We start from the raw sequence: 27,988 nt of genomic DNA, 5'->3' as shown, positions 1-27,988 counted from the left end.
CCCCCCCAAGCTGGCCTTTGAAAAAGGACTGAGGAGGGAACATTCCCAGTTGGACAAAGCGTGGATTCATCCCCCCCCACATTTAAACAGGATAAACCCTTGCAATGAGATTCTTTATTTCCATTTTCCAAGTTGCAGTTGGAATATCAGCTTCAAAAATAAATGGATGAAATAAGGTCAAAAAGAACTCGTGGCATAACTGAAGAGCAGCCCTAGTCCACTACAGTTCCACAGGTGAAACTCCAGGAAACATCACCTTTACTCGAGTTAAATATTGCACCCCTTCTCTAAGCCAAGGAGTAAGATATTTCACCTTCAGACAGCATCTAAGAGGTTACTGCAAGTACAGGAATACACTAGAAAAAACACAAGATTTCCTATTTCCAACGAGAGCAATAGAGCAGAAGAGGAAGATAAAAAGTATTTACAAAGGTATCTACACAACAGGCCTAACAGTGCTCGTACAACACTCCAACACACTGGAACTGCTACCACCACCACCACTTCCTTCTCCAGGCTGTCCCCTCACCCCTCAGTCCTGCTCCAGTTAAGAACCTTCTTGTTGGTCTTCGATCTTTGGAGCCAGGTAGTATTTTAAGTGTCCCATATCAGCAATCTTGTACTCCACAACTGGGAAAAAGAAGAAAGAAACAGCGTTTTCCTCAGAAAAGCCATTGTCAAGAGTTCTTAAAGCTGTTCCAGCGGCAGCATTTTACAGTTCTCAAGCAAAGCTGCTTCTACTTACCAAGAGGAACATCTGCAGACATGCTGAGCGTGACTGTAGGTGACAGGGGAGTGGCTTTGGTGAAGAAGTTCAGGTACCTCAGCGCGAAGGTGAGCTGCACGGGCTCGTTCATCTCTATTGTCACCTAGAAAAGGAGGGCAGACTCCAGCTAGTGCCACCAGCAGCACGTTCCCTCAAGCCTCTCGAGTAACTCAGGCACCTTGAGGTGGGCAGAGCTATTCCCCACCCTGCTGAGCCCTGCTTGTGGGTCCCAGGCACCAGGACCTCAAGTTGGCATCAATTTGTGGACTCTAATCTATAAACCAGAGAAATAACAATGTGATCCCCCAGCTTTAGCACCCCAAAAAGGGGAGGGAATTAGTTGTATAAGCAGAAACCTCAAACGCTGAGGACACCGCAGGACCTGTGAGCACTAAACTTACAGCCTCTTCCTCTTTATCCACGTTGCTGGTCTGGGAGAGTTTGATGTTCCCATTGCCCAGCTCCCCGTTAGCTGAGAACTTCACCCCATCTTTGGCACAGGAGATGACAACGGCGTCGCCGATGTGGCTGAGGTCTCTGCAGATGCGGGCGAACTCAGCAGAAGGCATTTTCACTACACAACTGTATTCTTGTTCCTGCAAAGGAAGAGTCACAGTTAAACTGCTACCAAGGAGCCTGGTGTAGTCACTAACCTTGAGTTTGGTCTTCCCAAAGCTCAAGTTCTGGCATGAACATGGGAAAACACCCGTGTCTAAGACATAGAGTCAGTCATTAGAACTGCTACTCACTGGAATTCCAAGCTGCTCCACATCAAGATCCATCAGCTTCATCTCATAGTCAGAAACCTTCTCCTGATCTAGAAAAATAAAGCATGTTTTGACCAAGTGTTTCTGAGAAGTTATTATCCTGAATGTAAGTGTTGCCCCTTCTCCTTCCTCCCCTGGCAAATAAAACCAGCTCAATTATAGCCGTTAAGATCCACCTTGTTTCATTAGAGCTAGAAATCATGAAGTGACTCAACAGCCTCTTGTAAGGGGACAGGAACCCACCAAAGGCATCTGCATGTGACCTAAAGGAGAGTCTTCCTCTTATTAAGAAAGCACTGTCGCAGCAGCCTTCCAGTGTCTGCAGAGGGCTACAGGGATGCTGGAGAGGGACCTTCATCAGGGACTGGAGCGATAGGACAAGGGGTGATGGGTTCAAAGTGAAACAGGGGAAATTCAGGTTGGAGATAAGGCAGAAGTTGTTCCCTGTGAGGGTGCTGAGGCGCTGGCACAGGGTGCCCAGAGAAGCTGTGGCTGCCCCATCCCTGGCAGTGTTCAAGGCCAGGTTGGACACAGGGGCTTGGAGCAACCTGCTCTAGTGGAAGGTGTCCCTGCCCGTGGCAGGGGGTTGGAACTGGGTGAGCTTTAAGCTCCCTTCCAACCCAAACCATTCCATGATTCTAAGCTGACACAAGCTTAAATCCCCAGACCATTTCAAGAGTTTAATTCTCAGGTGACCCCTCCCACTCCTTAAGTATTCCTTGTCATTTCCTCCCCCCTCTTCAATCTGGTGATTTATTAAGACTCAAGACCCTGCTGCAGCACTCTAACTCTCAAACCCAACACTCACTCGGTGCTTCAAACACTAGCGCCAACGTATCCGCGTTGTCTTCCGCTCGCAGAGTGATGATGTCTTCATTCCCCGCACATTTCAGTATCTTGGACATGCTGTAGGGGCAGATAAGGGAGGTTACTCCGGGATTACAACCAGGAACAACCCATCGCAGCTCTGAGGACACGGCTGGAGGTGGGGGGGGGATGCTGCAGAGGGTCATGGCGCCATGTTGGCAGCACTCCGCTTTTCCCGCCACAGCCTAGGCGCGAGAAAGTGACGTCAGCGCCAACAACAGGCCCCCGCGCGCGCGAAAAAGGGCGCGAGATCTGTGAGGAGACTGGGGGGGGGGGGGAAGGGACACGAAAACCCCCGTGAACGGCCCCGGATCGGCCCCAGCGAGGGGTAAAGCGGCCTCATCTCACCCCTCACACCTCCACCCCGCGGCCCCCGCTCCCCTCCGCGCCTCAGGCCCCGAGCCGGCCCGCCCGCCGCACCTGGAGAGGTTGACCCCCATGGCGATATTGCGGTCGCAGCGGTAAGTGTCGAAGCCCTCGGAGCGCAGCGTGAGCTGCACCAGCGAGACGTGCGACGAGTCCATGCTCTGCAGGCTGATGCCGCCGGAGCCCAGGTCCCAGCATGCCTCGGTGATGAGGTCCTTGAGGGCCTCCAGCACCCGCTTGAGCACCGAGCCCTGCACCAGCCGCGCCTCAAACATCTTCTCAGCGACGGCGCCGGCCCCACACACCCGCGGCCCGCCAACCGCCCCCTTTTATACCCTCCGCCCCGCCCACCGCCGCACAGCGCCCAATGGCCACCGGCAATCTGTTCCCTACCCACGCTCACATAACAGCTCCTCTCGCTCCGCAGCCAATCCCAGAGCCGCTCCTCTCATTAATCCCGCCCTTCTTCCGGCAGGGACCAATCACCACGCTGGTTACACACACCCCACCTCTCTCCGCGGGGCGAGCCCGCGTCCCGCCTCGCCGTGCGGCGATATGGCTGTCGCGGCCTAGCGCGGGGTAACGGCTCCGGTAGGCCACGTCAGCTCCGCGCACCGGATCCCTGCGGCCCGCACCGGCCGGTGCCGGTACCGGTACCACAGGCGGGGCCCAGCGAGCCTCCCACCGCCCCTTCCCTTCCCACCCGCGGCGCACACGCACCACCCATCATGGCGCCCGTGGGTGCACATCCGGGTACAACTGGGCGGGGCCAGGATGGGACTTAACCCCGCCCCTCCGGGGTTATTCCGCGCCGCTGATTGGTCGGTGTCGGCAACAGCTTCGCGGGCTCTCCCGCCCCGCCGCAGTTGCGAGGGACGCAGCGGAGCGGAGTGGGGCTGGGCCCGGGCCCGGCGCAGGGTGAGCGGGGCCGGGATGAGCGACCTGCGGCAGCGCCACGGCCGGGAGCCCGGAGCGGCGCGGGACAGCGAGGACAAGGTGCGGGGCGGGGAGTGAGGGGGTGGCGGCGGCGGGCGGGCTGTGAGGCCTGTGGAGCGCGGGGGGGACCGGTCGCCTTCTCTCGTCCTGCAGCGCCTCCCGGACCCGCGATAGCCCCAAAACCGGCCGCGGTGGGGGGGGGGGGGGTGTTTGTCCGCGGCTGGACACCCGGCCCCGCATCCCGCCTTCGGGAGCGCGGGGTCTGGGTGTAAACTGCGGTTATGAGTGCAGAGAAGGGCAATGCAGCAGGGCCTGGAGCACAAGTGTGATGAGGAACGGCTGAGGGACCTGGGGGGCTTTAGTCTGGAGAAGAGAGGGCTCAGGGGGGACCTTCTCGCTCTCTGCAACTGCCTGACAGGAGGATGGAGCCAGGAGGGGGCTGGTCTCTGCTCCCAAGGAACAAGGGATGGGACAAGAGGAAACGGCCTCAAGCTGCCCCAGGGGAGGTTTAGATGGAGCTGAGGAACAATTCCTTCCCCAGAGGGTGCTCAGGCATTGGAACAGGCTGCCCAGGGCAGGGCTGGAGTCACCGTCCCTGCAAGTGTTCACACCCCGTGTAGCCGAGGCCTCAGTGCCAGGGGTTAGTGGTGGCCTTGGCAGTGCTGGGTTAACAGTTGAACCTGATAATCTTAAAGCTTTTTTCCAACCAAGTCAATTCTATGATTTTCTCTCAAGTGGGGGTCACTAAACCCCTTAGGAGAGGCTTTGGGATCTCCCAGCCATCCCCCTGTAGGTGCCATTCCCTGCAGAGGGATGCACCGGCTCCATCCAGAGCTTCATGAGGTTTTGTGGTTGCATTTCTCCAAAGAAGAGCCGTGCAAATGAAACCCTGACTCTGTTTTCCCGTAACATCTCCTCTGTTCCAAACCCAGTTGGATGCTCTGAGCTTGGCAGTCGCTGCGTGAGTAGTGTTGTCACCCTTGTCATCTTCATTCCTGCACTCCCCGAACAGGAGAGGACCCTGAGGAATAAACCAGCAAGAAAAACTTTGTTAATGATACTTGCAGGGTCACAGAGAGCCCAAACTGGTGGGAAAAGTGGTTCTTCACTGCGTTGATCCTTAATGCACGTGCCTTGGGAGCGACTCCGTAATCGTCCATTTGCCTTTAGTAGCATCATATTCATGTTTCCTCTGTTAATGTGGGAAGGATGCGGTTCAGAGAAGCATGAAATCACCAGGCAGAGCTGTCTTTTGCAATGTTATTGTCACATTTAATGCAGCTTTGAATGCCAGGTTAATACCTGCTTGGAGCTGTACAGTCAGGAGTGAGGAAGCTTTATGGTTGTGATGTGATTAGAGAGGGAGCTGGGACAGAAAGTGATGACACTGTTGAGAATGGGTCATTTTGATGTTGATCAGAAGGTTCTGCCTTTTACATACCTTCCCTGAAGCTGCCCAACATCCGGATTTATTGATCTCCATGAAGAGAGCACTAAGATGGCTCCTATTTTGTTGTTGTGGCAGGACAAAGCTGTTCTCCTCTGGATCAGTACGTTTGTCTCAGTTGGAGTTTACTTTGCAGCAGAAAATCTTCAGGGACTTTAATATTCCAGAACTTTTGTGGGAGTTGGAAGAGATCCCTCAGCAGCTTGGGAGGACTGAGGCTGCTGAGCTGGGATGCAAATTCCCTTGGCCAAGCTGCCATCTCCCTTCAGCTACTTGGGATGCTCCTGAAGAAGGTCAGGGGGCTGCTATTTTGGGTGCAATCTTGTTACTTCCAGGCAAATAGGCTTTTTATGTATAAAGAGCCTTCTGAAGGGCTCCTCTCATGGTACCTTCTCAATGACTTGAAGTGTCCTTACTATAGAGAGGGAATATGTATTCCATCCTGCTCATCCTAAAGCAGCTCAAATGAATTGCAAGAGAAAAAGACAAAGACAAGATGTTTCCGAGCACTGAAGAACACCTCCTCTGAGGTGCTGAACGTGACAGCTCTCAGCGATAGAAAGCAGTTATGGGAGGCAGAGAATTCCCTCAAACTCTTCCAATCAAGCCTGGTGAGAGGTTACCTGGTAACAGTAATCCCGCCAGTAGGAAAACCCTGCAGCATCCTGCTTGCACCCTCAGCAGCAGATCTGTCTTTCTTCCCCTGAGACCATGCTCTTGTGTTTTTAGTGCTCGGGCAGTGCCTGGCAGAGCTTGGGAATAACACTGGTATAAAGCCAACGCAGCAGAATTCCTTGTGCACGTTGCATTGCCCGGTGGTCTTCGCCTGCCCAGCACGTTGCCTGCAGGTGCTGCTGTCCAAAGGGGAGATTCCCGTTTCTGCTTGGTCATGCAGTTACCCTTGCCAAGGAAAATAGTTTAGCAAAGCATGTTGTATTCTGCAGGAGCCCTGGTGGCTGTGGAACAGAGCTCTGGGCAGCATAAAGGAGTTAAAATGAGCTATAAACATCAAGGCTGGCTTTAAGATGAGGCCCGGAAGGTTGTGTTTTGTACTTGTTCCCACTGTGCTGGTTTGATAATGGCAACAGAGAGGCTGGTTTCTCTTTCTCCTCCTCTAACCCTTGCACAACGTTACAGCTTTGATGTTTAGCTTATAACTAAAACTGCTGCTTCACAGTCGAGACTCTTGTGCCAGAACTCTTTAAAATCGATTTCTGGTCAAACTGTTGTGCAACAAACACAGTTTTGGTCTCAAAGGGAACAAGGCAACATCTGTTTACTCTGAGTAGTGAACTCCCTCTGATCCCCCCAGCAAAAAACCAGGCAAACTTGCCCTGATGTGTGCTTGGTACCTATTTCCTTAGCCCAAAGGACTTAGATGCTGTTGACTGTTGCTGCTTGTGTCTGTATATCTGAGATTAGATGAGCAAAACAAGTTCTAGTTTCTTGTTACCTTACAGATCCCATTCTCCCTTGGTCTTTGTATCATAGAATCATCCCAGACTGGTTTGGGTTGGAGGGACCTTAAAGCTCATCCAGTTCCAACCTGCTGCCATGGGCAGGGATGCCTTCCACTAGACCTCATTCCTTTGCTTTGTAGGCTCACTCTCTAAAACCAGAGGTCAATGTGTTGTCTGCATCCCATTAAATCATATTTTCTCTTCCAGCTTCCAAAGAGAACAGGAAAAGGGCAGAAGAAAATTGTTTTCATGGTGCATGCAGAGCTCCTGAACACTTCTGCTGGTTTAATGGGATTTCAGTATCATTTCTCAGTAGTGGTTTGTACTTTGTGCGCCTTGGCAGTGAGGACAGAGGGGTTTTTCCTTCTCCATCCTTCTTTCACCAGGAGGTTGCACTAGTAGTTGTCTGTGTCTCGGACAGGAGTGAAGTGTATAAGGGTGAAGTGAAATGTTGCCAAAGTTAAGAAGGACTCTTCACTTCCAGAGAGTGAGGACTCTTGTTCTTTCCAGCCTGGTTTTGCAGTGGATTGAGGATGTGACTTTTTATCTGTCTGCATTAGTATCGTGTGGTACAAAACAGTGAAAGACTGGCTTCCAAGCCTCCTGATTCCTTGTGCCTCCAGGCATTTTGCAAGGCTTCCCCAGTGATCTGAAGTGCTTTGAAGATGCTGAGCTGAGTAAATGCTGGATGTCTGAACGCTGGTGCTGACAACGGTCCCTCAGGTCTGCTTGGGAGGCTGAAGGGAGATGTGAATAGCTGCCTGGTGGATGCAGCAGCTCTGATATTGGTGTTCAGGATATAGGAGAAATACCAGTGCAGATGCTCTGAAGTTTTAGGCAATTTTAAGCTCTGTTGCTGCCCAGGTCACAGGAGAGCTCCAAGTAGTTGGGAGTTTGTGATAACAAGGTAAGGACCAAACCCAAGAAACCACTGCAGTGACGCCTTGCTCTGTCTTCACAATAAGAGAGGCAGAAGTCCAAGACCTCTTCCAGACCCACCCAAAAGGCTTATTTCTTTTTAATAGGCCTTAATGTTATTTTAGGCTTGATACCAAGCATCACTTGGCCTGGCTTCTGCTGAAGCAGGAGCCTCATCTATTCTGGGTAGATGCTAGCAATCTCAGCTCTGATGAGAGAATGCATTTCAGCCTCCCTTGCTGTTTGATGCTCAGCTTTAGGTGTGCCTGCCAACAGGAGTGTGTTGTTATCCATTACTGTTAATTGTGCTAATGAGGAATGGGGCTGATTGCCTTTCAAATGGAGCTCATTACAACCAGCTTACAACCTGCAGCAGCTTCTGGCCTGCCCTGGAGCTGGTGGAAGAGCTGCAGGCCTATTCCCTGTGCATGGTGTCTGATTTGACCACTCTCCAGGGGATCGGAACTGGATGAGCTTTAGGGTCCCTTCCAACACAAACCTCTGTAGGATTCTGTGTTAGAGACAGGGACTCTCAATGCTCAGGTTAAACCCTTCAAGCACACATTGCTTTTATTCAGCCCTTTGGATAGTTCAAAGCTGGCTTTTGTTTCCTATCCTTATTAATGACCAGATGATTTATTTGTCTGGTCAGGAGGGCTACACAAGAGTGTACTTGGCAGCACTTGGAAGTCCCTGTTACTTCCAGCATGTGGCTGACCTGCTTCCTGGAGTGTTCCTGCTGGGTCTTAGTGGATGTGGGAGCTTGTTCCCAAGTTCCCTGTTGCTGCTGCAGTGGTCTGTCCTCACTCCTGACCCTGTCTTGTTACGGTACATGGTAAGGTCAGAGTAGCACAGGGTGATGGAGGGAGACATGGCACATCCACAGCTCCTGATGGATGCTGGTGCTGCCTTTGCCTCCTCCCCATGTTGCAGGTTGAGGTCAGTGTCAGTGCTCAGATGAGCTGCTTTGTATGGGAACAGTGTCTCTGCTTGTGCTTCCAAAGCCCTGTGCTTGCCATGATGTGCTGGGCGGGATTTCTGGGAATGCAGGGATGTTTGGTGCTGAGAAGAGGGAAGCTGTGATGAGATGTTTCTCTTCCCAGCAGGGTGGAAAATTGAGGACTGATTTCACTGCCTGTCAAGCACATACCACACATTAGGTGGTAAGAAAACCAGCTTATCCTCACGCCTGCTTTTAATGAGCAGTGATTTGCACCAGGGGTAGGCCAGCCTTGGAGATACAACCATTTGGAAACCAACTTACATGAAGATGCAGTTTTTCCAAGCAAATCTGTATTTCTTTTCTGAAAGAAAAGGAATATTGCTACTTTTCTCTGTATTTGCCAGGGCACCAATATTCTTTGTGTTGGCAGAGGAAAATTATTGCTGTGCCTGTCAATAGCTCTCTTGTTTTCCCCCCCATATGTGGCCTGTGTTCGCACGTGGCCCTCCTGCTGACCTGCTTCACTTGACTTTTCCCTGATTCATGTTTTCCAGGGTTATAAAGGACATGAAGATTCATAGATTTCTCTTTAGAACAAGTCTGTAGGTTTATGATGGTAGCTGTGACTTCAGCAAACTACTGATTTGGGTTCCTCAGGGTTGTAGCTGAACATACTGGTCCAAGTCCCACATAGCTCCTTTCCTTGCTAAGTTCCAATGTGAACCATGCACCCGCTGCTGCAGAGCTGTGTTTGTTCTCCCTCTTCTTCCTCACAGCTCTTCCAAAGCACAGCCGATCACAGTGTCTGTGCAGAACTGCAGCTCTGGGGCAGCCTCTTCCAGACACCAGTTCCAAGAGGTACTTCAGAGCTTTGCTTCCTTGTTTCTGTACATGTTTCTCTGTCTCTGCAGGGACAACAAAGTCTGACAGTGTGTAGATGGCACGATAGCAGGGGGATGCCAGATCCAGGAGAACCCAGCACTGAAGCCTGTGTCCAAAACATCTCCATCATGTGTTCCAGAGGGGGAGGCAGGTTCCTTTCCTACCAGTAGGAAATTCTGGGAGAATGCCAGGACCAGCAACCTATTGTATACAAAAAGAGACCAAAAATAGCTTCTTGAAAGGACTTGGAGCCTGATGCGTTTACCTTCTTGATTCCCTGGAATGAATGGATCCCAGAGTGGGTGCTGTGTTGAGGATTAACTTGTGCTGAGTGAGTCAGGGATATACAACTTCACATGACTCATATTTGCTGACACTGAGATCAGGCTCTTTTATCAGGCTGTTGTGCTCCATGCAACCCCTGCATTCCTCCCATCACATCCCACTGCTGAGCTGAGCTTGGTTGTGATCGAAACAAAGCAGGTGGCTTTGGGAACATGGGATGGCAATGGGAGTTTTCTGTCTTTCACCCTTTGGAGCTTCTGAACCAAAAGAGAGTATCTTATAATTAGGATATATCTTATAACAGGATGATTTTTGGCCTTGGTGTCACCTTGGTGGCTCTGTCTGGTTTGCCTGTGGCACGGCAGCCATCGGAGATGGGAAGGTGCTGTGTTAGTAGAGCCCTGAAGAAGGGGAGATGGGAATGGAGCAGACAGTTTTCCCAGCTGTAGGAATTAAAACCACTTCTGCAAAACACAGACATTTTCATAACTGAGGCCGCTGGGTTTGTATCCATTAGACTAATTATACTGGCCTTGATCCTGCAAATGTGCTCAGGGGTGAGAATAGCAGAGGCTTTAGTGCAAATGGTGCCTGTTGTTCTAGCTGTCAGTTTTATTGCCCGAAGAAAACAACTCTCTTTCTCTCTTGAGCAGTGTATTAGCATTTCCCATCACAGCTTTTGGTTCAAGTCTGGCAGGAAGTCTAAATAAAACAGCAGCCTGCTTCAAGAAAGGTGCACAAATACTGGGATTTCTTGAATGAATTTGATGTGCCAGCATCGAATACTTCACTGTATCTCTGTATCGGGCTGAGAATTTTTGGCAGGGAGATTACTGCCTTGTTTCTATGACAACTGAGATCATGTCATGGATACTTGGGCATAAAACCCCGTGTGCTCACAGCTTCGGCTGTGAGAAAGCCAGTTAAGCTGTAAGCACAGATTTCTTCCTGCATGCTTTAGGAGTTCAGTTTAAAGCAAGCCAGGACAACTCCTTTCTCTGTGTATCTTTCTTTAGGGTGGTAAAATATTTGTTTGCAAATGCTGCTTGGATTTACTGGTTTCACAAGTGCCACAAGCAAGTAGGTGTCTGGCTTTTTCCCTTTGCTCTGGTTCAGGGGAGAAGGAGCCCTCGCAGACATCGGTGGGTTTTACTCTGTCTTCTCATCATGACTTGTGTAGAAATGAATGAGTTATGATAAAATGGACATTGCTACCTTGGTTTTATCCCTGTGTTAGTTGATTCTTTAAGTTAGATATAAGGCAGGAGTTGTTCCCTGTGAGGGTGCTGAGGCGCTGGCACAGGATGCCCAGAGAAGCTGTGGCTGCCCCATCCCTGGCAGTGTTCAAGGCCAGGTTGGACACAGGGGCTTGGAGCAACCTGCTCTAGTGGAAGGGAGTTGGAACTGGATGAGCTTTAAGCTCCCTTCCAACCCAAACCATTCTATGATAAGAAGCCTTCAATAATGAGATGATAAATTGAAGAAGGAGCTCTGGGCTTGCCTGCATTGCTGGACAGGCAGATTTGCCCCAGAAAGAGCCCTTCAATTTAATAACTCCACGTTGATAACAAAAGCCAGTAAAAGCTACTGCGTCTGATTGTGTTTAAATGGGCTTAATGCTTCCCCTGTAAAAGAAATGGAAAAATAAAGCCAGATTCCAAAGTAACTGAAAGGAAAGATTGATTTGCTCTTACTAAGGGGTTTTAATTGTTTCCCAGCTCTGCATCATGCACATAGATTTCTAACATCCACATTTGCACTGAGTGCTCTGCCCTGCTTCTGCCTGGGAGGAGAGAGGCAGAGGGAATAGCAATGACTGAACTAACAGGAAAAATTGGTGTGGGAGAGGTGTAGTAAGAGAACATGGAATAAACAGAGCTGGAGACAGCTACATCCCGGTGCAGGAACACCAGTGGGAAGTGGTGGGGTTGCTGAAGGGTGATGGGGCTCAGTTTTTGTTTGTCTGGGCAGCATCTGGTTCAACCTGGTGCAGGATTGAAGCTTTTAGGAACCAGTGTTGTGCTGTGTTAGTTGCGCCCTCAAAGCCATAGTTGCTTCAGGTGTGTGCGTGTGAGGATCAGCCAGTGGTTAGTAGCTCTGATTTTAGGAAGAACCTGAACAGCAACCAAGAAAAAGGCAGAAAAAAGGTCCATGGAAGGGTAAAGGAGAGAGTGGGAAAGGAGACAAGTCATTATGTCTGGGTTAACTTGCTGCAAGCATGATTCTCTCCAGGCTTTTGTTTCAAGGGCAGAAGGGGAGAAAACAGCACAGAAGAGGCATCAGAAACCTGGTGTTCCTTAGGGGAGGAGCAGAATTGCTGATAAACACCATCTCATAGACCCAGCTTCTCTGAAATGCTGCTTGTACTGGCATTGTGGGACCCTCTGTTTGCAGTCTACGGCTTAACAGAGCCCAAATCTGCTCTTTGCAGAAGCACTGACTCTGGAATGAGCTTAAATACTCACCAGTGATAGCCCTTGGCAAGCATCACTCGCTGTGTCTGTTGGCTGCTGCAAGCTGCTTTGCACAAAGCATGGCTCTGATGATTATCCTGTGGGATGGGGATCTGCCTGGCTCGGTTGGAGGACCAGTGGGGCAGCAGTGGAAACGTGCAGTGCACAGGGTGTTATCAAGGCAATGCCACAGCTGGATTAAGTAGCCCAGACCAGGGTGCATCACGCTGAGGCTTAACCAAGTTATTTAGCATCCTGCTCAGCTGCTTCAACTGGTGATTTGTAGGCTGCTGGTTGCAATCTGCATACAAGGTATAAAAATAGTGTCTATTACTGAGTCCTTTCCATAGCCTATATCTGGCACAATGTCCTATATAATCTTAATGCTCTGTTTCAGACAGAGAGCTAAGCAGGGAGAAGAGCTGAACCCTGACACTGCTCAGTTGTCTTCAAAGTGAAGGTGTTCAAATACACTTTAGCTCTCACTTGGGTGATTTCTTCCAGCAGGGAACATGTTTTCTTCCACCTCCCATCAGGCTTAAATTAAGCAAGAGATGTGGCAGGAATGAGTCCTACACTCAATGTTGACCCCTAACAACGTCCCTTTATCTTGACACACCTCTTGATCTTCTTCATACTCTCTGAAATAAGTGGTGATGTTTGTTGGAGCTGTGGGGATTGAGTGTCTGTTGCACAACAGCACTGAGAATGAAGTGGGATGAGTGGAACAGTGGGATGCGTGCGCTGTTGGACCCATCCAGTGAGGCTTTGCTCCTGCTCTTGGACACCAAAACACTTCGGTGTCGCATTGAAATCAGTGGATCAGGGAATTGGTGATGTGATTTACAGCTCTTTAACTGCAACATTAGTGTCTTGCAATGACTGGAAGAAACCGTCAGCTGGGCTGTGGCAACTGTTAGATTAGCTGGGTTGCAACACCAAATTCCTCTGCCTCTTGAGCTGTGCGGTTGCTTTCATCCCTCATGTTCTTGGCCAAGAAGGCATCAGTGCTCTTTCCCCTTCTTTTGGCCTCTGAGCACTTTGTGATCCTCTGGGCTACAGGCAAGGAATAATTTGCACTTTGCCTTGCTCTGGGGAATAAAATGTAGGGATGGTGCCTTGGATCTGCTTCCTTGGTTCAGCGCTTAGTCCTTTTATCCAGAGGAGCCTGGGAGTTGTGCATGAAATGATGGATGCTTGCACCGCATTAGAAACCTGCTTGAGGTTAGGGGTTTTAGCCTATACAGGTGATGATGGCTGCCCTAAGTACCCAGGCACTTCCTTGCCCATTTGATTTGAAGCAGTCACATTAAGTTTGCTTCTTTAGGCATCTGCAACAAGAGAAGAAAAGCCCCATTTCCTAAATGTAATCCAGAAGACCAGAGGAACTGAGTTCGGGCAGATTGGAGCTGAAGCTTTTGCTGTTATTTGGATTGCCCACAGGGGAATTCTACAGAAAATCCTTTTCTTGGAGAAAGCATTGCAGTGAGAAGCTAAATACAGTGCTCTGATCTCCCCAAACCTGCTCGAGAACAGGGCCCCTGTGCTGTGCTATAGGATGCCAAATTCATGATCTTCAGGGAGTCCCTGGCAGTGTTCAAGGCCAGGTTGGACACAGGGGCTTGGAGCAACCTGCTCTAGTGGAAGGTGTCCCTGCCCGTGGCAGGGGGTTGGAACTGGAGGAGCTTTAAGCTCCCTTCAACCCAAACCATCCCATGATTTCCAGTCTTTTTGCTTGCTGCCTGATGGATTTTATCTTTGGTGTGCTCCCAGCTAAACAGCACTAAATCTCTCCGAGGTCTGAGGGACAAGCGGATTCTCCAGGTCAGTTAAAAACCAGCTAAAGAAAAGCCAAGCTGCATTTCTTTGCCAGCTCTCCAAACCCACACGGGGGCTGGCAGAGCTCTTTAGTTTTGCTTTCCTCTTCCTTCCCAGCGTTGGGAATGGAAACAGCAAGTGCAGAGCAAGGTGGGAGGAGGTGGCACAGGATGTGACTGGTGCGGTGGCCACTCACTCATCCCCACAAGTCATTTCTGACATGACCATCGTATTTTTAGCTGCCTCCACCTGACTGTGTCTAACTGGTCTGTTTTAAGAACCTGGCCTGCAGCCATTGATGTGTTACACCTTGGGGAGCAATTATCTTTTCCTGCCTTAAATAAGGGAGCTGCTCAACTCTTCCTGCTGTAGTGAGCTACAACTTGGTTACACCAAACCAGCCCCAGCAGCTGCTCGTTTTGGTGGGAGTCCCTATTTCCAAGCATGGAGCAGCACTGCCTGTGAGCCCAAAGGGATGAAGTCTCTTTGCAGAGCTCCCAATGTGTGTAAACTTGGCTCCCTCCTTGTTTTTCCTGCAAACATGCTCTCCTTTCCGGGAGTTCTAAAATAGCCCATGGGCCGTGGCCAGCTCCTGATGCACGAGTGTTCCCCCGGGAGCAGCATTTTCCTTCCTTGCTGCAAGGGCTGAGGAGCATGATGAAGCTCTGCCACTGAAATGAGGGGGAAATGGGGAAGTTTGGATTCACCCGCTATTGAGGAGCTGAACTAGAGGAAGAACTGCCACTGGGAAGAGGGCATGGGGCTGCTTGTAATCCTTTCTCTACCACTGGCCTTCAGTAACCTCCTGCCTTGCCTGTATTTATTTACCTCTTAACTACAGGCCTTTGCTCTGAGCTCAGTGCTGGGGCAGTACAAGGGGCGTGGGGAAGGCACGTGTGTTTCTTTCCAGTACATCAGGTCTCTTCTGTGGCCAGAGAGGATGGTTGGGTGAGGGTGATAAGCCATGCTCTTCCTCTTCAGCTATTTGAGGATGGGCTTGGTGTTATTTTTAGTGTCTGCGTGTGAAGTCAGCCTTGAGCCTGTCTGCTTGGAGGCCTTTCTTTCTAATTTGGGCAGGGTTGCATACTTGGAGATCTGCCTGGGGATTGGAGACCTTGCAAGAATTCCTGCTAACAAGCCTGTGTCCCTTAAACACTTGGAGATACTTATTTATCAGCTCTGAGGCATCTTTACCTGTTCTTAGGGAACAGATCATTTTCTCTGGTTGCTCCTGAGACTGATGGAGAGTAAAACCCCATCGTGTATGTCACCTAAACCACTTGATATTGTTTCTCATGGGTATAATCACGTGTAATACCTGGAATATTTGCTTTTCCTCTTTCATGCAGAAGCAGAGTGGTGGTGTTACATCCAGTGGGCTGGTCTGAGTTTCTTCAGACTGTGCCTACTAAATCTCTTTGTCTCTCTTTAACTTGCAGGAGTCCGAGTCTGAGAACAAGCTGGATGGAGAGACAGCGTCAGACAGCGAAAGCAAATCTGAGTTTGGAGGGTCCCCCCCAGTGCCAACATCAGATGACACTCCAGAGGTCCTCAACAGAGCCCTCTCCAACCTGTCCTCAAGGTACCACTCACTGAGCATCATCCTGCCCTGCTGCCAGGGTCCCTGCATGGTCACGGGGGCTGTCCTAGCCCCAGCAGCATGGTGGTGGCTGCTGCAAGCTGAAGAAGCCGCTCTCAGAAGCGCTGTGCTTTCCCTCCCTGGCATGCAGGAAGGTGCCCCAAAGCCACAGGAAACAAGATGACAGTGACACTGCCCGGGAGGGCAGAGCTCTCAGGGGTGCTGTGGTGGGAGGGATCCCAAGAAGAAACTGGGAATGTTCTTTACAGGCTGCTTTAGGGGGAGGAAACATTTATATGATGGGAGAAAGTGTGTCTCCTGGGTGTGCTGTGAGGAGAGGCTCGAGGCAGGGTGGTGAGACATAGGAACAGGGTGCCCAGAGAAGCTGTGGCTGCCCCATCCCTGGCAGTGTTCAAGGCCAGGTTGGACACAGGGGCTTGGAGCAACCTGCTCTAGTGGGAGGTGTCCCTGCCCGTGGCAGGGGTTGGAACTGGAGGAGCTTTAAAGTCTCTTCCAACCCAAACTATTCCGTGATTCTGTGATTTTATGACCTCCTGGAGAGCAGTTGAGGGTACAACACACCAAGGCACGTGTCTGCTCTTGAAAAGGAGTGCAGAGATGGGTAATGGTCCCCATTTTAACTGAACTTATCATGCAGCTTGTCTGAGGTGTGTGAAGCCTTTAGCAGAGCAGGAACAGACGCTTTCCTGTCCCATTTCAGTGCCGTGGGAGCTGCTCTGCACCTTGCTGATGCTTTCTGCATGTAGTGAGGGGAAGACTGAGCTGAACTGTAGCCTTGCAGCTGCTGCAAGCAGGCCTTCAGTGGCTCAAGGTCTCTGCAGCACTGAAAGGAAGCTTGGGGTTTCTAGGGCTCAGCTTCCTTCCTGTGATATGCAGAGAGCACAAGTGCCGTCCTGCTTCCTTGCTTTGTTTTGGTTTTCTCTAACATCTTTCTTTCTCTGTGGCTTAGATGGAAGAATTGGTGGGTGAGAGGCATCCTCACGCTGGCAATGATTACCTTCTTCTTCATCATCATCTACTTGGGACCCATGGTCTTAATGACGATAGTAAGTGCTTCAGAGAGATCCTGACATTCACAGTGGTCAGGGGGAAGGTTGCTGGGACCATTGGTGGGGTGGGCAGCTCAGAGCTGCCTATTGTAGAGATCCTTACTCCACTTGCTGGGTTTCTCCCTCCATGGAGGAAACCTGGAAGGAACCTGTGACTGCCTGCCCTGGTGGTCAGCGTTTCAGCAACTGAAACTAATACAAGGAGTTGTTAGAAACCTCCTGCAGAGGAAACGGGAGGGAAAAGCAACGTGGGGAGCTTCCCATGTTGGATTAGGAGACTCTGCCAGACTAGTAGCAACTGTTAAAGCATCTTCTGCTCTACACATACATGGTTTTTATCTCTCTGAAGAAAGAGATGTTTAACCAACACGTATTCGAGCTTCTGCATGTCTTTTTGTGCAGGTGATGTGTGTCCAGATCAAATGTTTCCATGAGATTATCACTATTGGCTATAACGTGTACCACTCGTATGACCTGCCCTGGTTCAGGACGCTCAGCTGGTGAGTAAAGGGGCTGCTCCCCTCCTCCAGGCTTGTGTGCAGCAGTAATGCTTCATCTCCTCATAGATCTTCTGGCTGCCTCCATACCAGAGGCCCTGGGATCGCTCTGTATTGATCAGGGTCATGTGGAAGCAGGTCTTGTCAAAGAAAAGCCCCCACAACTCTTGATAGATCAATATCTTGAAAGAGCCTGTCTTGATAAAGGTTGTCCAGAGACTTGAATCCCATGATCTGTGCAAGGGCCAGCATTGACAGACATCACCACTTGGCGATGGACGTGGTTGCTTGAGTGGGATGGGAGATTTTAGGTGAACACTGGAGCAGAAGGGCAGGAGCAGTGTTTTGGGGCTGCACAAGCTGCGGAGGCCTGTTGAGGAGTGCCACCTAAAGGCAGAAAGTCTTTGTGCATGAGGAGGCCAATTCCAAATCCCATCCATGTGGGATCCATAGCAAAGCTATGCAGCCACTAGTTCAAACGAAGGTGACATTTCTGAACTGCAGGAAATCCAGTTCTGCTGGCACTTGAAGCAAGCCTGTTTGCAGTGGGCCAGGGCAATGGAAAGACCTCAGGGATCAGTCACTTTCTGTGTCTCTCCAGAAGCCTTTTGGGGTCCTGCTAATGAGGGTCTGCATCCTTCCCAGGTACTTCCTGCTGTGTGTAAACTACTTTTTCTATGGCGAGACTGTGACAGATTATTTCTTCACCCTGGTGCAGAGAGAGGAGCCCCTGCGAATCCTCAGCAAATACCACCGCTTCATTTCTTTCACCCTCTACTTAACAGGTAGAGCCCACGTTTTCTGTTGGTTCTTTTTGGCTGGGCTGGAGGGGAGAAACCTCCTTGAGCTACTCTTGTCTGGAGCATCGTGTGCAATACAGTATCCATAGCAAATGATCTCTGCTCTTCAAGTGATGCTGTAACTTGGGTGCATCATTAGAGTATCTCTTACACGAGGCTCTGTAGAAGACAACTCCGTACTCAGTATGGGTCAGCCAGGCTTGATTGTTCCTTATCCAAGTGTTACTTGTAGGCAATGGTGTTTTGTGACTTCCAAAGTAGTGCATCTTCCCACTCCCTATTGCTGCTCCCTAAGGAGCTGTGCAGTGTCATAGTAAAATAGTCTTTCTTGCTGTTGAAGATACATTCCCACCATTTACTGTCCTTCTGTCTCTCACCAGGTTTCTGCATGTTTGTCTTGAGTCTGGTGAAGAAACATTATCGCCTCCAATTCTACATGGTAAGGTTAAATACAGGGCCTGGCTGCCCACACTTGGAGGCAGAAGGAATAATGTAGGCTGCTTGAAAATGCTCTGTAGAGAACTAGGTGTCAGTAGCTGCTTCTGTGCTGGTTGTGCATTGGAATGCTGCCTGGAAGAAAAGTCACTGTGAGCACAGGGTAGTTTTAGGAAGCTGGTTCTGGCCGAATTTCCTCTGCACTTGGGGATGCTGTTAAGAAACTTCCTGCAAGCTGAGCAGCCTGCACAAGGCTACTTGAGCCTTGCACTGAGGGTAGGTGGCCCCTAAGGTTCATTTGTCCTCCTTTTCCCAAACATTAGTCAGGCATTGCTCGTGTTTGACTGTCAGAGCTAGTTTTGCTTTCCGGTTTATTCAGCACACAGGGATATGGCTTGGATATCTATCAGTCTCTTCTCATATAGTCAGAAGGCTGAGATGTGTGGGATGAGGGTGGGCTAAAGAGCATTTGGTCCAGCAGAATTCTTCCCAATTAAGGTCACCTCTGGGCTTGAGCTAAAGAACATGCCCAGAAATGACTGCTGGTGTTTGTCATGGTGAAGGTGCATGTTAGAACTGCACACCTGCATGGGCTGTTCTCTGAGGTGTAGCTACCAGCATCTGATTGCTACAGCATCACTGCCAGTGATGTGTATGGCAGGGTCGAGGCAGGCTGGACTGCTTGCTGTCTTCTCTTCCAGTTTGGATGGACCCATGTGACGTTGCTAATCGTTGTTACCCAGTCACACCTCATCATCCACAACCTGTTTGAAGGGATGATATGGTGAGTTGCTGTGTGTTCCGAGTTGCTTTGATTTCTGCAAACTACTGACCAGGGTTTGAGTTCAAACTGTTCTTCTACAAAAACAAATGGCCAAGGAGAAGGTGAGGCACTGACCTGTTTAGAATAGAAAAGATTGGTACCTCAGCAGCGTTGGACTTGCTTTGTGCTGCTTGAGCAGCTCAGAGACTTATTGTAAAGAAGCATCTGGACATTGCTGTGGGATGCAGGGACTTTCCAGGCAGTGTCAGGCCTGTGTAGGTGCTTCCTCTTGATACCCACATCTAGCAAATGATGGGCAAGTGCTGCTCAGCACTTGATTTGGGGCAGTGCTGGCAGTACCATGTTAAAGCAGCACCGTGAAAGGAAGGAGACTGCAACCTGCCACCTTACTCCAGCTGCTGCGGAGAGAGGAAGCCCCTTTGGTGTGCTGGCCAAACCCAGCAGGGCCAGGGACTGATTTTGGCCACTTTAAGACTGCATGTTCCTCTGCGTGTCACAGCCAGCCCAGGGGACTTTGGGAGCTGCCTGCTTACAGCTAAAATGCACCCTCCAGGGGTGGGGGAGTCTAACAGGGTGAGTGTCTAACAGCATGTCATGTGTGGAAAATGGGCTTAAATCAGGCCATTCTGGGTACTCAGCCTGCTTTTTAGTCCAGAGCACTAGAGTAACCCCCCAGATTCCCTAGGAGCTTTATGTGGCTGCTCCTCACATTGCATTGGAGCAGGAGATGTTGGTGTGGTGGCACTGCAAAGCATCTTATGGAGCAGCTAGTCATTTGAATCTTGGAGTATTCTGATCTTGGCACTTCCCAATGGTTTGATTCTTCTCCCATCCAGGTTCATCGTCCCAATTTCCTGTGTGATCTGCAATGACATCATGGCATACATGTTCGGGTTCTTCTTTGGCCGCACGCCACTCATCAAGGTTTGGAACACTTTAGGGGACAAAACACCCATTTTGGCTTCTTTGGGTCTTCGTCCTGTGTTCCTTCATCTCCAGTTTTGTGGCTGCTTGGAGGTCTGAAGCAAACCTCTAATTAAACTTGGTCTTTGAGGCTGTAAAGTTAAATCATTGAGGTGGGAAAAGACCTTCAAGGGCATCAAGTCCAACTGGGAATGAATGAACCATGTCAGACTGAGTTAGTGTCAGCTTCTGACCAAACTCTGAATTGTTGGTTGTTGGCACTGATTTGTGTTGCCTCAGCAATTCCCAGGTGAGGAAGGGTTCCAGAGGTGTGTGGAGGTGGATGGTTTGTAATTCCCCCCTTCCCTCTCTCCTCAGCTTTCCCCAAAGAAGACCTGGGAGGGGTTTATTGGAGGATTTTTTGCCACTGTCTTGTTTGGATTGCTGGTAAGTAGCAACCAAGGAGCTTCTTCCATTGTTCTCTTCCCTTCCTAGGTGTTCTGCCTAAAAAGTGCAGCCCAGCTTTAAGCACTCCAAGCTCTTGCCACAAACATCACATTTCCCTGACTGACCAGGGTTTGAACTGCCCGTGGCTGTGTGCTGTGCTGTGTGTGGATGCTGCAGATGGAACAGCACTGCAAGAGGTTTTTAGCCTGTTTTCGACCCTGTGACACGTTCATTACAATAATTATCCGTGACATTTTCTCTCTGCTGCTGTCGGATGGATGCTGTGCATCATTTCAAGGGCTGTGTGGGGAATTCAGCACTCACGGAACATTCTTCTCTGGTTTTATGATGATCTCTGTGTCTGCTTGGTTCTGCCCTCTCAGCCTGTCCATATGGGGCTCTGAGCACTGCTTGTTGAGCAGATGCACTTACTAAATGAAAATGCTCACTCTGCCTTTAGCCAATTAGTGCTTCTCAGGAGAGTAATCTCCTTACTGAAGCTGGAGCGTGGCTCCCTCCTCGCCTTGTCCCCTTGAGTGGCCTTTTCACTTGAGATCAGCTCTGCCACATTGCTCAGGGAAATACTAATCCTGTTTTCTCTTGCCGTGTCTCTTTTCCTCTGTACTTAAAGCTGTCCTATGTGATGTCTGGGTACCGGTGCTTCACCTGCCCTGTGGAGTTCAACAATGACACCAACAGCTTCACAGTGGACTGTGAGCCATCCGAGCTGTTCCAGCTACAGGAGTACAACATCCCCGTGGTGCTGCAGTCCGTGGTGGGCTGGGTAGGACTCTCTCTGCTTATTGGATCTTATTCATTGGGATAGGAATACGAAGAGAAAAGATCAGGGCTTTATTTTGATGGTTTTCGAAGGGACATGACAAGGAATGATGGTACAAAGGGAGGAATTTAGTGGTGCTCTGTGACGGCCCAAAGAAATCATCCAAAGTCTGCAGGGACATTAACCTACTTGAAAACCAACTGACCTAAAGCCTGGAGAGCAGAGAAAGAGGGGCAAGTGCTATTCTGATTGAAAAGCCTTCTCTGACATGGTGTTCTTTCTGCAGAAGACAGTCCGGATGTACCCCTTCCAAATCCACAGCATCGCACTGTCTACTTTTGCCTCCCTCATTGGGCCATTCGGAGGCTTCTTTGCAAGTGGATTTAAGAGGGCCTTCAAAATCAAGGTGAGGATGGTGAAGGTCCTTTCCATTCTAGAAAGGAAAGACTAAATGGTTGCTACCACTCTAAATAGTCCCTGTGCTCCAGGAAGTGGCAGGCTGGGTGCTTTGGGAAGGGGTGGGAGGTTTGTTGGGTCACAGATGAAATGTTGGAGCAGGATCTAGGGTTTTTGACTGAATGGGGAGAGACCTTAACATTTCAACATTTTAAATGCTGCTTTGATGCAGATCTTGAGCTAGAAGAAGAAAGACCCAGTCAGGAAGTTTTGCAATCTGAGGCTTCCCTTGATGTCTTGCACCTTGGTTTTATGTCTAAACAGTCTGTGTTCCGTAAAGATGCCTTGAAAGGCAAGATGGGGTTGCAAGAGATAAACATTGGCCTTCCTTGACCTTAGAGTGACAGATGTGAGTTAAGCCTTGGTGTCCCTCAGGCACTGGTGGTCTTCCTAAAGGAGCAACTTTTAAAACCAGGGAGAGGTTAAACAAAATATCTTCTTAATCTGACTTTGGCCTTCTGGAAAGAATTACTGCAAGGGTGTGTGTCATGCATAGAGGTAGTAATTCAAGTACAGGGCAATTGAAACTGCTGAATGCCATCCCTTCTGCTTTGCACAGGACTTTGCCAACACAATCCCAGGGCATGGAGGTATCATGGACCGCTTTGACTGTCAGTACCTGATGGCAACCTTTGTCAATGTGTACATCGCGAGCTTCATCAGGTATTTACTGCTTTGTGGGGAAGTCTGGGGGCTCTCTCAAGCTCAGGTGATGAACAGGCTTGTAATTAGAATCATAGAATCATAAAATAGTTTGAGTTGGAAAGGACCTTCAAAGCTCATCTAGTCAACACCCCTGCAATGAGCAGGGACATCTTCAACTAGATCATGTTGCTCAGAACCACATCCAGCCTGGCCTGGAATGTCTCCAGGGATGGGGCATCCACCACCTCTCTGGGCAACCTGTGCCAGTGTTTTACCACCTTCATTGTAAAGAATTTCTTCCTCACATCCAGCCTGAATCTCCCTCTTTAAGCTTAAACCCATCACTCCTTGTCTTGTCGCACCAGGCTCTGCTAAAAGTCTCTCCCCGTCTTTCTTAAAGGCTCCTTTTAAGTACTGAAAGGCCACAATAAGGTCTCCCTGGAGTCTTCTCTTCTCCAGGCTGAACAACCCCAACTCTCTCAGCCTTTTCTCGTAGGAGAAATTGGAGATAGTTGTTATCTCTATTAGAGCAACATCTAAAAATACAAGACAAAGGCAGAGAGCAAATGGAGGCTTGAACAAGAGAAGCACCTTTTAGCAGGGTCATGCAAGCTGAAAGCACAATCCTCGTTTCCCAAGGTCTGTTATTCCAGTCCCTTTGAAGCCCCTCCATGTCCCTTTGGCATCTCTGTGGATCTTGAGCAGCATTTCCAGAGTGGAATGAGCATAAAAATCTAATTTTGTAGCATTAGCAAGTATTCTGTGGCCAAGCATAGAAGAAGGCTTATAGGTGCATAACAGATGTACTGAAAGAGGTGAGGAACTGCCTTGAGTTTTGAGGGGGAGCATCTGCTGGGAAGGTAAGATACACAATGCTCTTGGAACAGATTGGGTTTGGGCTTGAGGTTTTTGTTTGCTACAGTTCATCATCCTGTGCCTTCTGAAGCCATTTCCACATCTGGAATGGAGTTAAGTTCTTTGGGTAGACCTGGGGAAGGAATGGGCAACATGGCTATTGCCTTCAACCTATTATTTTGATGAGGTTCCCAAATCATGGAGATTTAGCACTGTGACTCACTGCTAATGATGCTTTTGTGTTTCAGAGGTCCCAACCCAAGCAAACTGATCCAGCAGTTCTTAACCTTGCGGCCAGACCAGCAGCTCCACATCTTCAACACACTAAAAGCACATCTTGTTGACAAGGGGATATTAGGTAGCTTGGAGGAAGCATAGACAGTGGTGATTGGAACAGGACTGAAAACAAACCCACCTCCTCGAGGAAATTCCTGGCTCACCTGATTTAAGACAATAACAAGGCCTCATTTCACTGTAACTTTTCTTCCTTTCTTGTTAAACGTTTGCATTTGTGGGTTTTTTTTTTTTTAATAATAAATTTCTCTAGCTTTGGGTCAAATGAGCAAATCTTGGGTTTGTAGCTGAAAAGGAGCTCGGAAGGACTGTTGGGTGAAGCAGGAGGGTACGACTGTCCTCGTGGGCTGTTCTTAACCTCGCTGCATGTGGGCAGAGCTGAACTTCTCCTGTGAGTGTGTTTGTGCAGGGAATACACCAGCACGTGTGGATCCAGCAGGAAGGTGAAGCCGTGCAGCTCCCGTCGTGCGGGGCTGTGGTCACGATGGCAACGCTGGGACCATCATTTCTCCAGTGGGAACTGTGAGTGCAGTGTTCCTATTCCCAGACAGCCACGTTCCTGCCTGTGTGCAGTCTCCTGCAGCCTGCACGGTGAGCACGAGGCTCCCTTCATTGGAAGAGGATCTTGTTCTAATCCAGCTGTATTTCCTCTGCCCAGCCAGGCACTTGCATCTGTGTTCACTTGCTGCTTCTTGCAGTGCCTCTCACATTCCCCCCCTCTTCTGGCTGATATTTTGGCAAATAAGAGTTTTATAACCAATTAAACCAGAAAGAGACTGAGGAAAAGGAGTCCAGAACCTGGTAGTTGCTTGTGGGAATGTGGGAGGTTCCAATTGCTTCAAAACTGAATGGAGTAAATAGGGTTTGAAAGAACAGTGAAATTTCATTGAGTAATTCCTGCCAAGTAAGAGCAACCCTTTAAATAACTTGGCTCGTTTTCCCCCCATCAAATAACCTTTAAGCAACACTGAACCACACTTTGATGGTTGGAAACCCCACACTGGGAGATTTTAACTAGTCTGGGGAGCAGTTTCCGACTGTTCTTTCTCCTGCAGTTGCTGGTTGGGGCTCCAGCACCCCCTGGAGCTCTCAGTTGGGTATTTGGTTTTCGTTTCAGGGATCATGTCTATCACTTGTTTGTTACTTGAGTTCTAGATGTCATGCTGCTGAGTTGATCACGGTCTGTGTTGCATTTCAGTCTGGGTTCTGCATTTCAGCAGGCTTCTGTCCTGCTTTGCTTACTAAACCTTGTCATAAGTAGCTTGTACTTAATAGGTGTAAGATTTATCTAAGTACTTTCCTTTATTTTGTCATACTTTTATATTATTTAAAAATGAGAGCCCTAAAGATTGTAAAACTTTTCTCTTTTTTTTTTTTGTGATTAGATAATGAAAATATCCCCCCTTTACACCTTTTGCAATGATCCCAAACACAAGGTGACTCTGATTTTACTTCTTTCCATAGTTTGTGCATGGGAGAGAGAAACTTGATCATATTTTAACCTGGGGAACGAGTGACAGGGAAAGATAATACAGAAGTACATTGCTGTTTTCAAACATCCACCTTCCACACAGCCACCCCCTGCGTGTAGACACACATACATGCTGCAAGCTAGCTAAGCATTGAAAGAAAAGAAACCACCTGAACATACTTTGTAGCTCATACTCCATATTCTGATCCTGCCATTGCTTTCCTTTACCCTGAGTAAGCCAGAGAGCACACATGTGTAAATACACGAGCAGATACCAATGTCTCCCTTACATTCCTCCTTCCTGCGTGCTCAGCTCTGCTTCGTCTCCCACAACAGGAACCACAGGGTGGAAGTTTGTGCTCCTTGTGCTTGCAGATACAGGTATTTGGGTGAAAGCAGATTGCAGGGAAGAAGGGTTTGTTTCCACAAAGTATCTTCAGCCAGTGCTGGTAAAGTTGCTGGCTTCTGGCAGGAGTCAGGGCTGCGACAGGGGAGCCAGTTCAGGACTGCATTTGGTTGATGCCAGTGGTGTACATAGAGGCTTTCCTGGGCTGGTTGTGGAGGCTCTTTCTTTCCAGCCTGAGTTAGGCAGGGATCTATTGTCTCTTGATTTAGAGGTCTAATCCCCTGATTTGAAAATTGAAGGGGAGAATTAAGGTGCTTCCAACTTGCTTTGTCCAGGGAGAATGTTTGGTCTGTATTTCACAGAACCATTTGGGTTGGAAGGGACCTCTGGAGATCATCCAGTCCAACCCCTTGGCCACCTAGAGCAGGTTACACACGAACACATCCAGGTGGGTTTGGAATGTCCCTGAAAAGCAGTTTGCCCTGTGGGGTCAGACAAGCTGATGCTTTTCTGGATTCCCCCAACATCTGCCAAAACCCCTTGTAGTGCACTCTTGGGTCCTAAGTCAGTCATCAGAAACTATAGTGTTGATAGGTATTACAAAAGATGCTCTTTATGTTGAGAAATCTTTCCATATGGCTCTTCAGTCTCCTGCTCATGTTGCTTTCAGCCTTTGGTACCTCTTTAGCTGTTATTAGCGGGGCAAAAGTCTAACACAAAGCTTTCCTGCATGCTTTTGGGTGAAGCAGCGTTTGGGCCTTTTGAAGGGTGCGGTGCTGGCTGTGGACACTGGAGGGCAAAGCAGTTGCATTAAGCAGCTTCCAGGGCTAGAGAGGAGCTGCAGCAGTGTTGCATGTGGCAGCTTTAGTTTTGCTTCCTTCCCAGCAGTGCAGTGAAAGGTGGGACTTCCAAGCCTGGTTTGATCCTGAAGGGTACATAGAAAAGGTTTAGCATCCTGCTCTGCAGTTTGTAACTGAGTGGGACCACTGCATCCATTTGGGAAGTGGAGGAGGAAGGGAGGGAGAGGGAAGGTGTGAATATTATTTGCAAGCTCTGCAGCTCAATGTGCTGAGAAGTAGTGGTGAGCTCTGTAGTGTGTCCTCTGTTGGGGTGAGAGCTGGGGCTGTCAAACCCACTTCTACACCACTGGTATGAGTGTATGTGACAGTACTGCTCTGCTCTCAGCGAGAGCGCTGTGTGGGGCAGCATTTGGTGGGTTCTCCCCACCAGCCCAGCCTGTGAGTGGCTTTTGCTTGCTGTAGATACTTCAAGTTAGACTTAGAAAGTCTAGAAGAGATGAAAAGTTGATGTTACTGGCTTTGGCTGCCCCTAAAGGAGTTAACTGTGATGCCAAGGGGCATGTAGCAAGGCACATTAAGCCTTGCAGGACCTTGGTCATGCTGCAGCTCTAACAAGCATTAGGTTTGGAGGGAGAGCCCATGCTGACACCAGGGATGTCCAGGTGAGGTGATGCAGGGATGCTCCCAGGATGTTTCTCCAGCTGCAGGGCTCCAGTTCAGCATTGCACAATGGTTTTGGTTCATGGTGGGCTCCACCACCAGAGAAGTTCCTCCAGCTTGTGCCCAGCAAGAAGGGAATAATTGAGAGCAGACCAGCACAGGGGGAGGTACTGTGCCAGCCAGCGTGTGCTTGGGTCAGAAGGAAGAGAAAAGCAGGATTTGGCCAATGTGGAGCCCACCAGGGTCTGACTGCTGCTTGTGGTGTGGAGACCACCTCTTCTCCAGCAGTCGTAGCAGACAGAGAGGGATGTGAGTGTGTTTGATGATCAATGGGATGGAAAGCTGCTTTTGCTGGTGGGAGAAGCTGCTGTCTTGGTGAGGGGACTAAACGTGATGTGGGTTTGCTGGTGGATGATTTAGTACAGGTCAGACCAGGTTTGATCCCGCTGGGCTGGGTCTGTGAAGATGAACACTTGGCATGGTCTGGTGGGAATTTGCTTCTCCAAGTCTGATGTGTTTGCAGATGGGACGCACGGCCAGAGCATGGCCTGCAGGGCTCAGTGGAACATCTACACCTGGTTTCTACATTTGGGGTCAGGTCCACCACTGATCAGCGTGTGTTAGTTAAGAGATTCTTCAGGGTGATGGGCTCAGAAGTCTGCTGACACTGATCCCAAGCTGTTGCATTGGATTCTTGATACCTGGCGCAGCTCATGAAGCTGGAAATCCCACAGCATCAGCTACTGCTTGGCAGCAGGCTGTGAAATGCCAGTTTCTTATGTTCCAAGGGCTGTGTCCTGTTTCTGATGCGTGCAGCAAGTTCCCCCGAGCATGGTTGTGGTGGGATCTTGGCATCTCTTCCTTCCCCTGCCTCCTCTAACTGGCCCTGTATGATAGGAGGAGGGCAAAGCTGTGTGGGAAGCATCCGTACGGCCCATCCAGACCCTCCTGGGGAATGGAGAGCATCGTATCACAAAGAGCATGATGTGAAAGCTCCTGTGGTTCCTGCCCTCTGTAACCAGCCCCAGAGTTGCATTTTGTACTGCTGTAATCTTGGTGTGCTCCAGTTCTCCAGACCTGATGTGTTTCTACATCTGCTTCTTTCTCTGTGCACTGTTCTTTTGATTCATGTTTTAGCCACACATGTAGAGTTGCCTTTCTTTGACCGAATGTCCAAATGTGATATATTGTATATTTTAAAGTATTTACCCTATTTATATACTATGTGTTACTGTTAAATAAATATAAGTTCCATTA

At 49.4% G+C, this 27,988-nt stretch overlaps 2 protein-coding genes across 4 annotated transcripts; one reads left to right on the top strand and one right to left on the bottom strand.

Moving 5' to 3' along the window:
- Window positions 1–96: 96 nt before the first annotated feature.
- On the bottom strand, window positions 97–9,206 carry PCNA (proliferating cell nuclear antigen). Its single transcript, XM_030509900.1, has 8 exons — window positions 9,202–9,206; window positions 7,323–7,327; window positions 2,821–3,041; window positions 2,342–2,439; window positions 1,516–1,583; window positions 1,168–1,362; window positions 746–869; window positions 97–630 (listed from the first exon to the last, which is right to left on the bottom strand). Exons 3-8 carry the CDS (start codon window positions 3,039–3,041, stop codon window positions 548–550), a joined length of 789 nt encoding a protein of 262 aa, XP_030365760.1. The 5' UTR covers window positions 7,323–7,327; window positions 9,202–9,206; the 3' UTR covers window positions 97–547.
- Window positions 3,141–27,988, top strand: CDS2 (CDP-diacylglycerol synthase 2). 3 transcript variants are annotated; one of them, XM_030509897.1, is made up of 13 exons: window positions 3,141–3,762; window positions 15,348–15,490; window positions 16,458–16,554; window positions 16,960–17,057; window positions 17,700–17,839; window positions 18,235–18,293; window positions 18,991–19,073; window positions 19,910–19,997; window positions 20,355–20,423; window positions 21,055–21,207; window positions 21,491–21,610; window positions 22,220–22,323; window positions 23,409–27,988. In XM_030509897.1, exons 1-13 carry the CDS (start codon window positions 3,541–3,543, stop codon window positions 23,536–23,538), a joined length of 1,506 nt encoding a protein of 501 aa, XP_030365757.1. In that variant the 5' UTR covers window positions 3,141–3,540; the 3' UTR covers window positions 23,539–27,988. The 3 variants fall into 3 exon arrangements, with proteins under 3 accessions (XP_030365757.1, XP_030365758.1, XP_030365759.1); XM_030509899.1 differs by lacking the exon at window positions 3,141–3,762 and adding an exon at window positions 4,447–5,442; XM_030509898.1 differs by lacking the exons at window positions 22,220–22,323; window positions 23,409–27,988 and adding an exon at window positions 21,925–22,213.

Source organism: Strigops habroptila, chromosome 21 (genome assembly GCF_004027225.2).
Source record: "Strigops habroptila isolate Jane chromosome 21, bStrHab1.2.pri, whole genome shotgun sequence".
NCBI lineage: Eukaryota > Metazoa > Chordata > Aves > Psittaciformes > Psittacidae > Strigops > Strigops habroptila.
Note: the sequence above shows the minus strand (reverse complement) of the source record. Positions and strands in the feature narration are given on the sequence as shown.

Excerpts from the sequence above, each read along its gene's own strand:
- PCNA (XM_030509900.1), bottom strand. The coding sequence starts at position 3,041 with ATGTTTGAGGCGCGGCTGGTGCAGGGCTCGGTGCTCAAGCGGGTGCTG. Across the intron at positions 2,440-2,820 it reads ATGGGGGTCAACCTCTCCAG|CATGTCCAAGATACTGAAAT; the intron begins GTGCGGCGGGCG and ends CTGCCCCTACAG. Across the intron at positions 1,363-1,515 it reads TGGAGCAGCTTGGAATTCCA|GAACAAGAATACAGTTGTGT; the intron begins GTGAGTAGCAGT and ends CTTCCTTTGCAG.
- CDS2 (XM_030509897.1), top strand. The coding sequence starts at position 3,541 with ATGGGACTTAACCCCGCCCCTCCGGGGTTATTCCGCGCCGCTGATTGG. Across the intron at positions 20,424-21,054 it reads CTGTCTTGTTTGGATTGCTG|CTGTCCTATGTGATGTCTGG; the intron begins GTAAGTAGCAAC and ends CTGTACTTAAAG. Across the intron at positions 21,611-22,219 it reads AGAGGGCCTTCAAAATCAAG|GACTTTGCCAACACAATCCC; the intron begins GTGAGGATGGTG and ends TGCTTTGCACAG.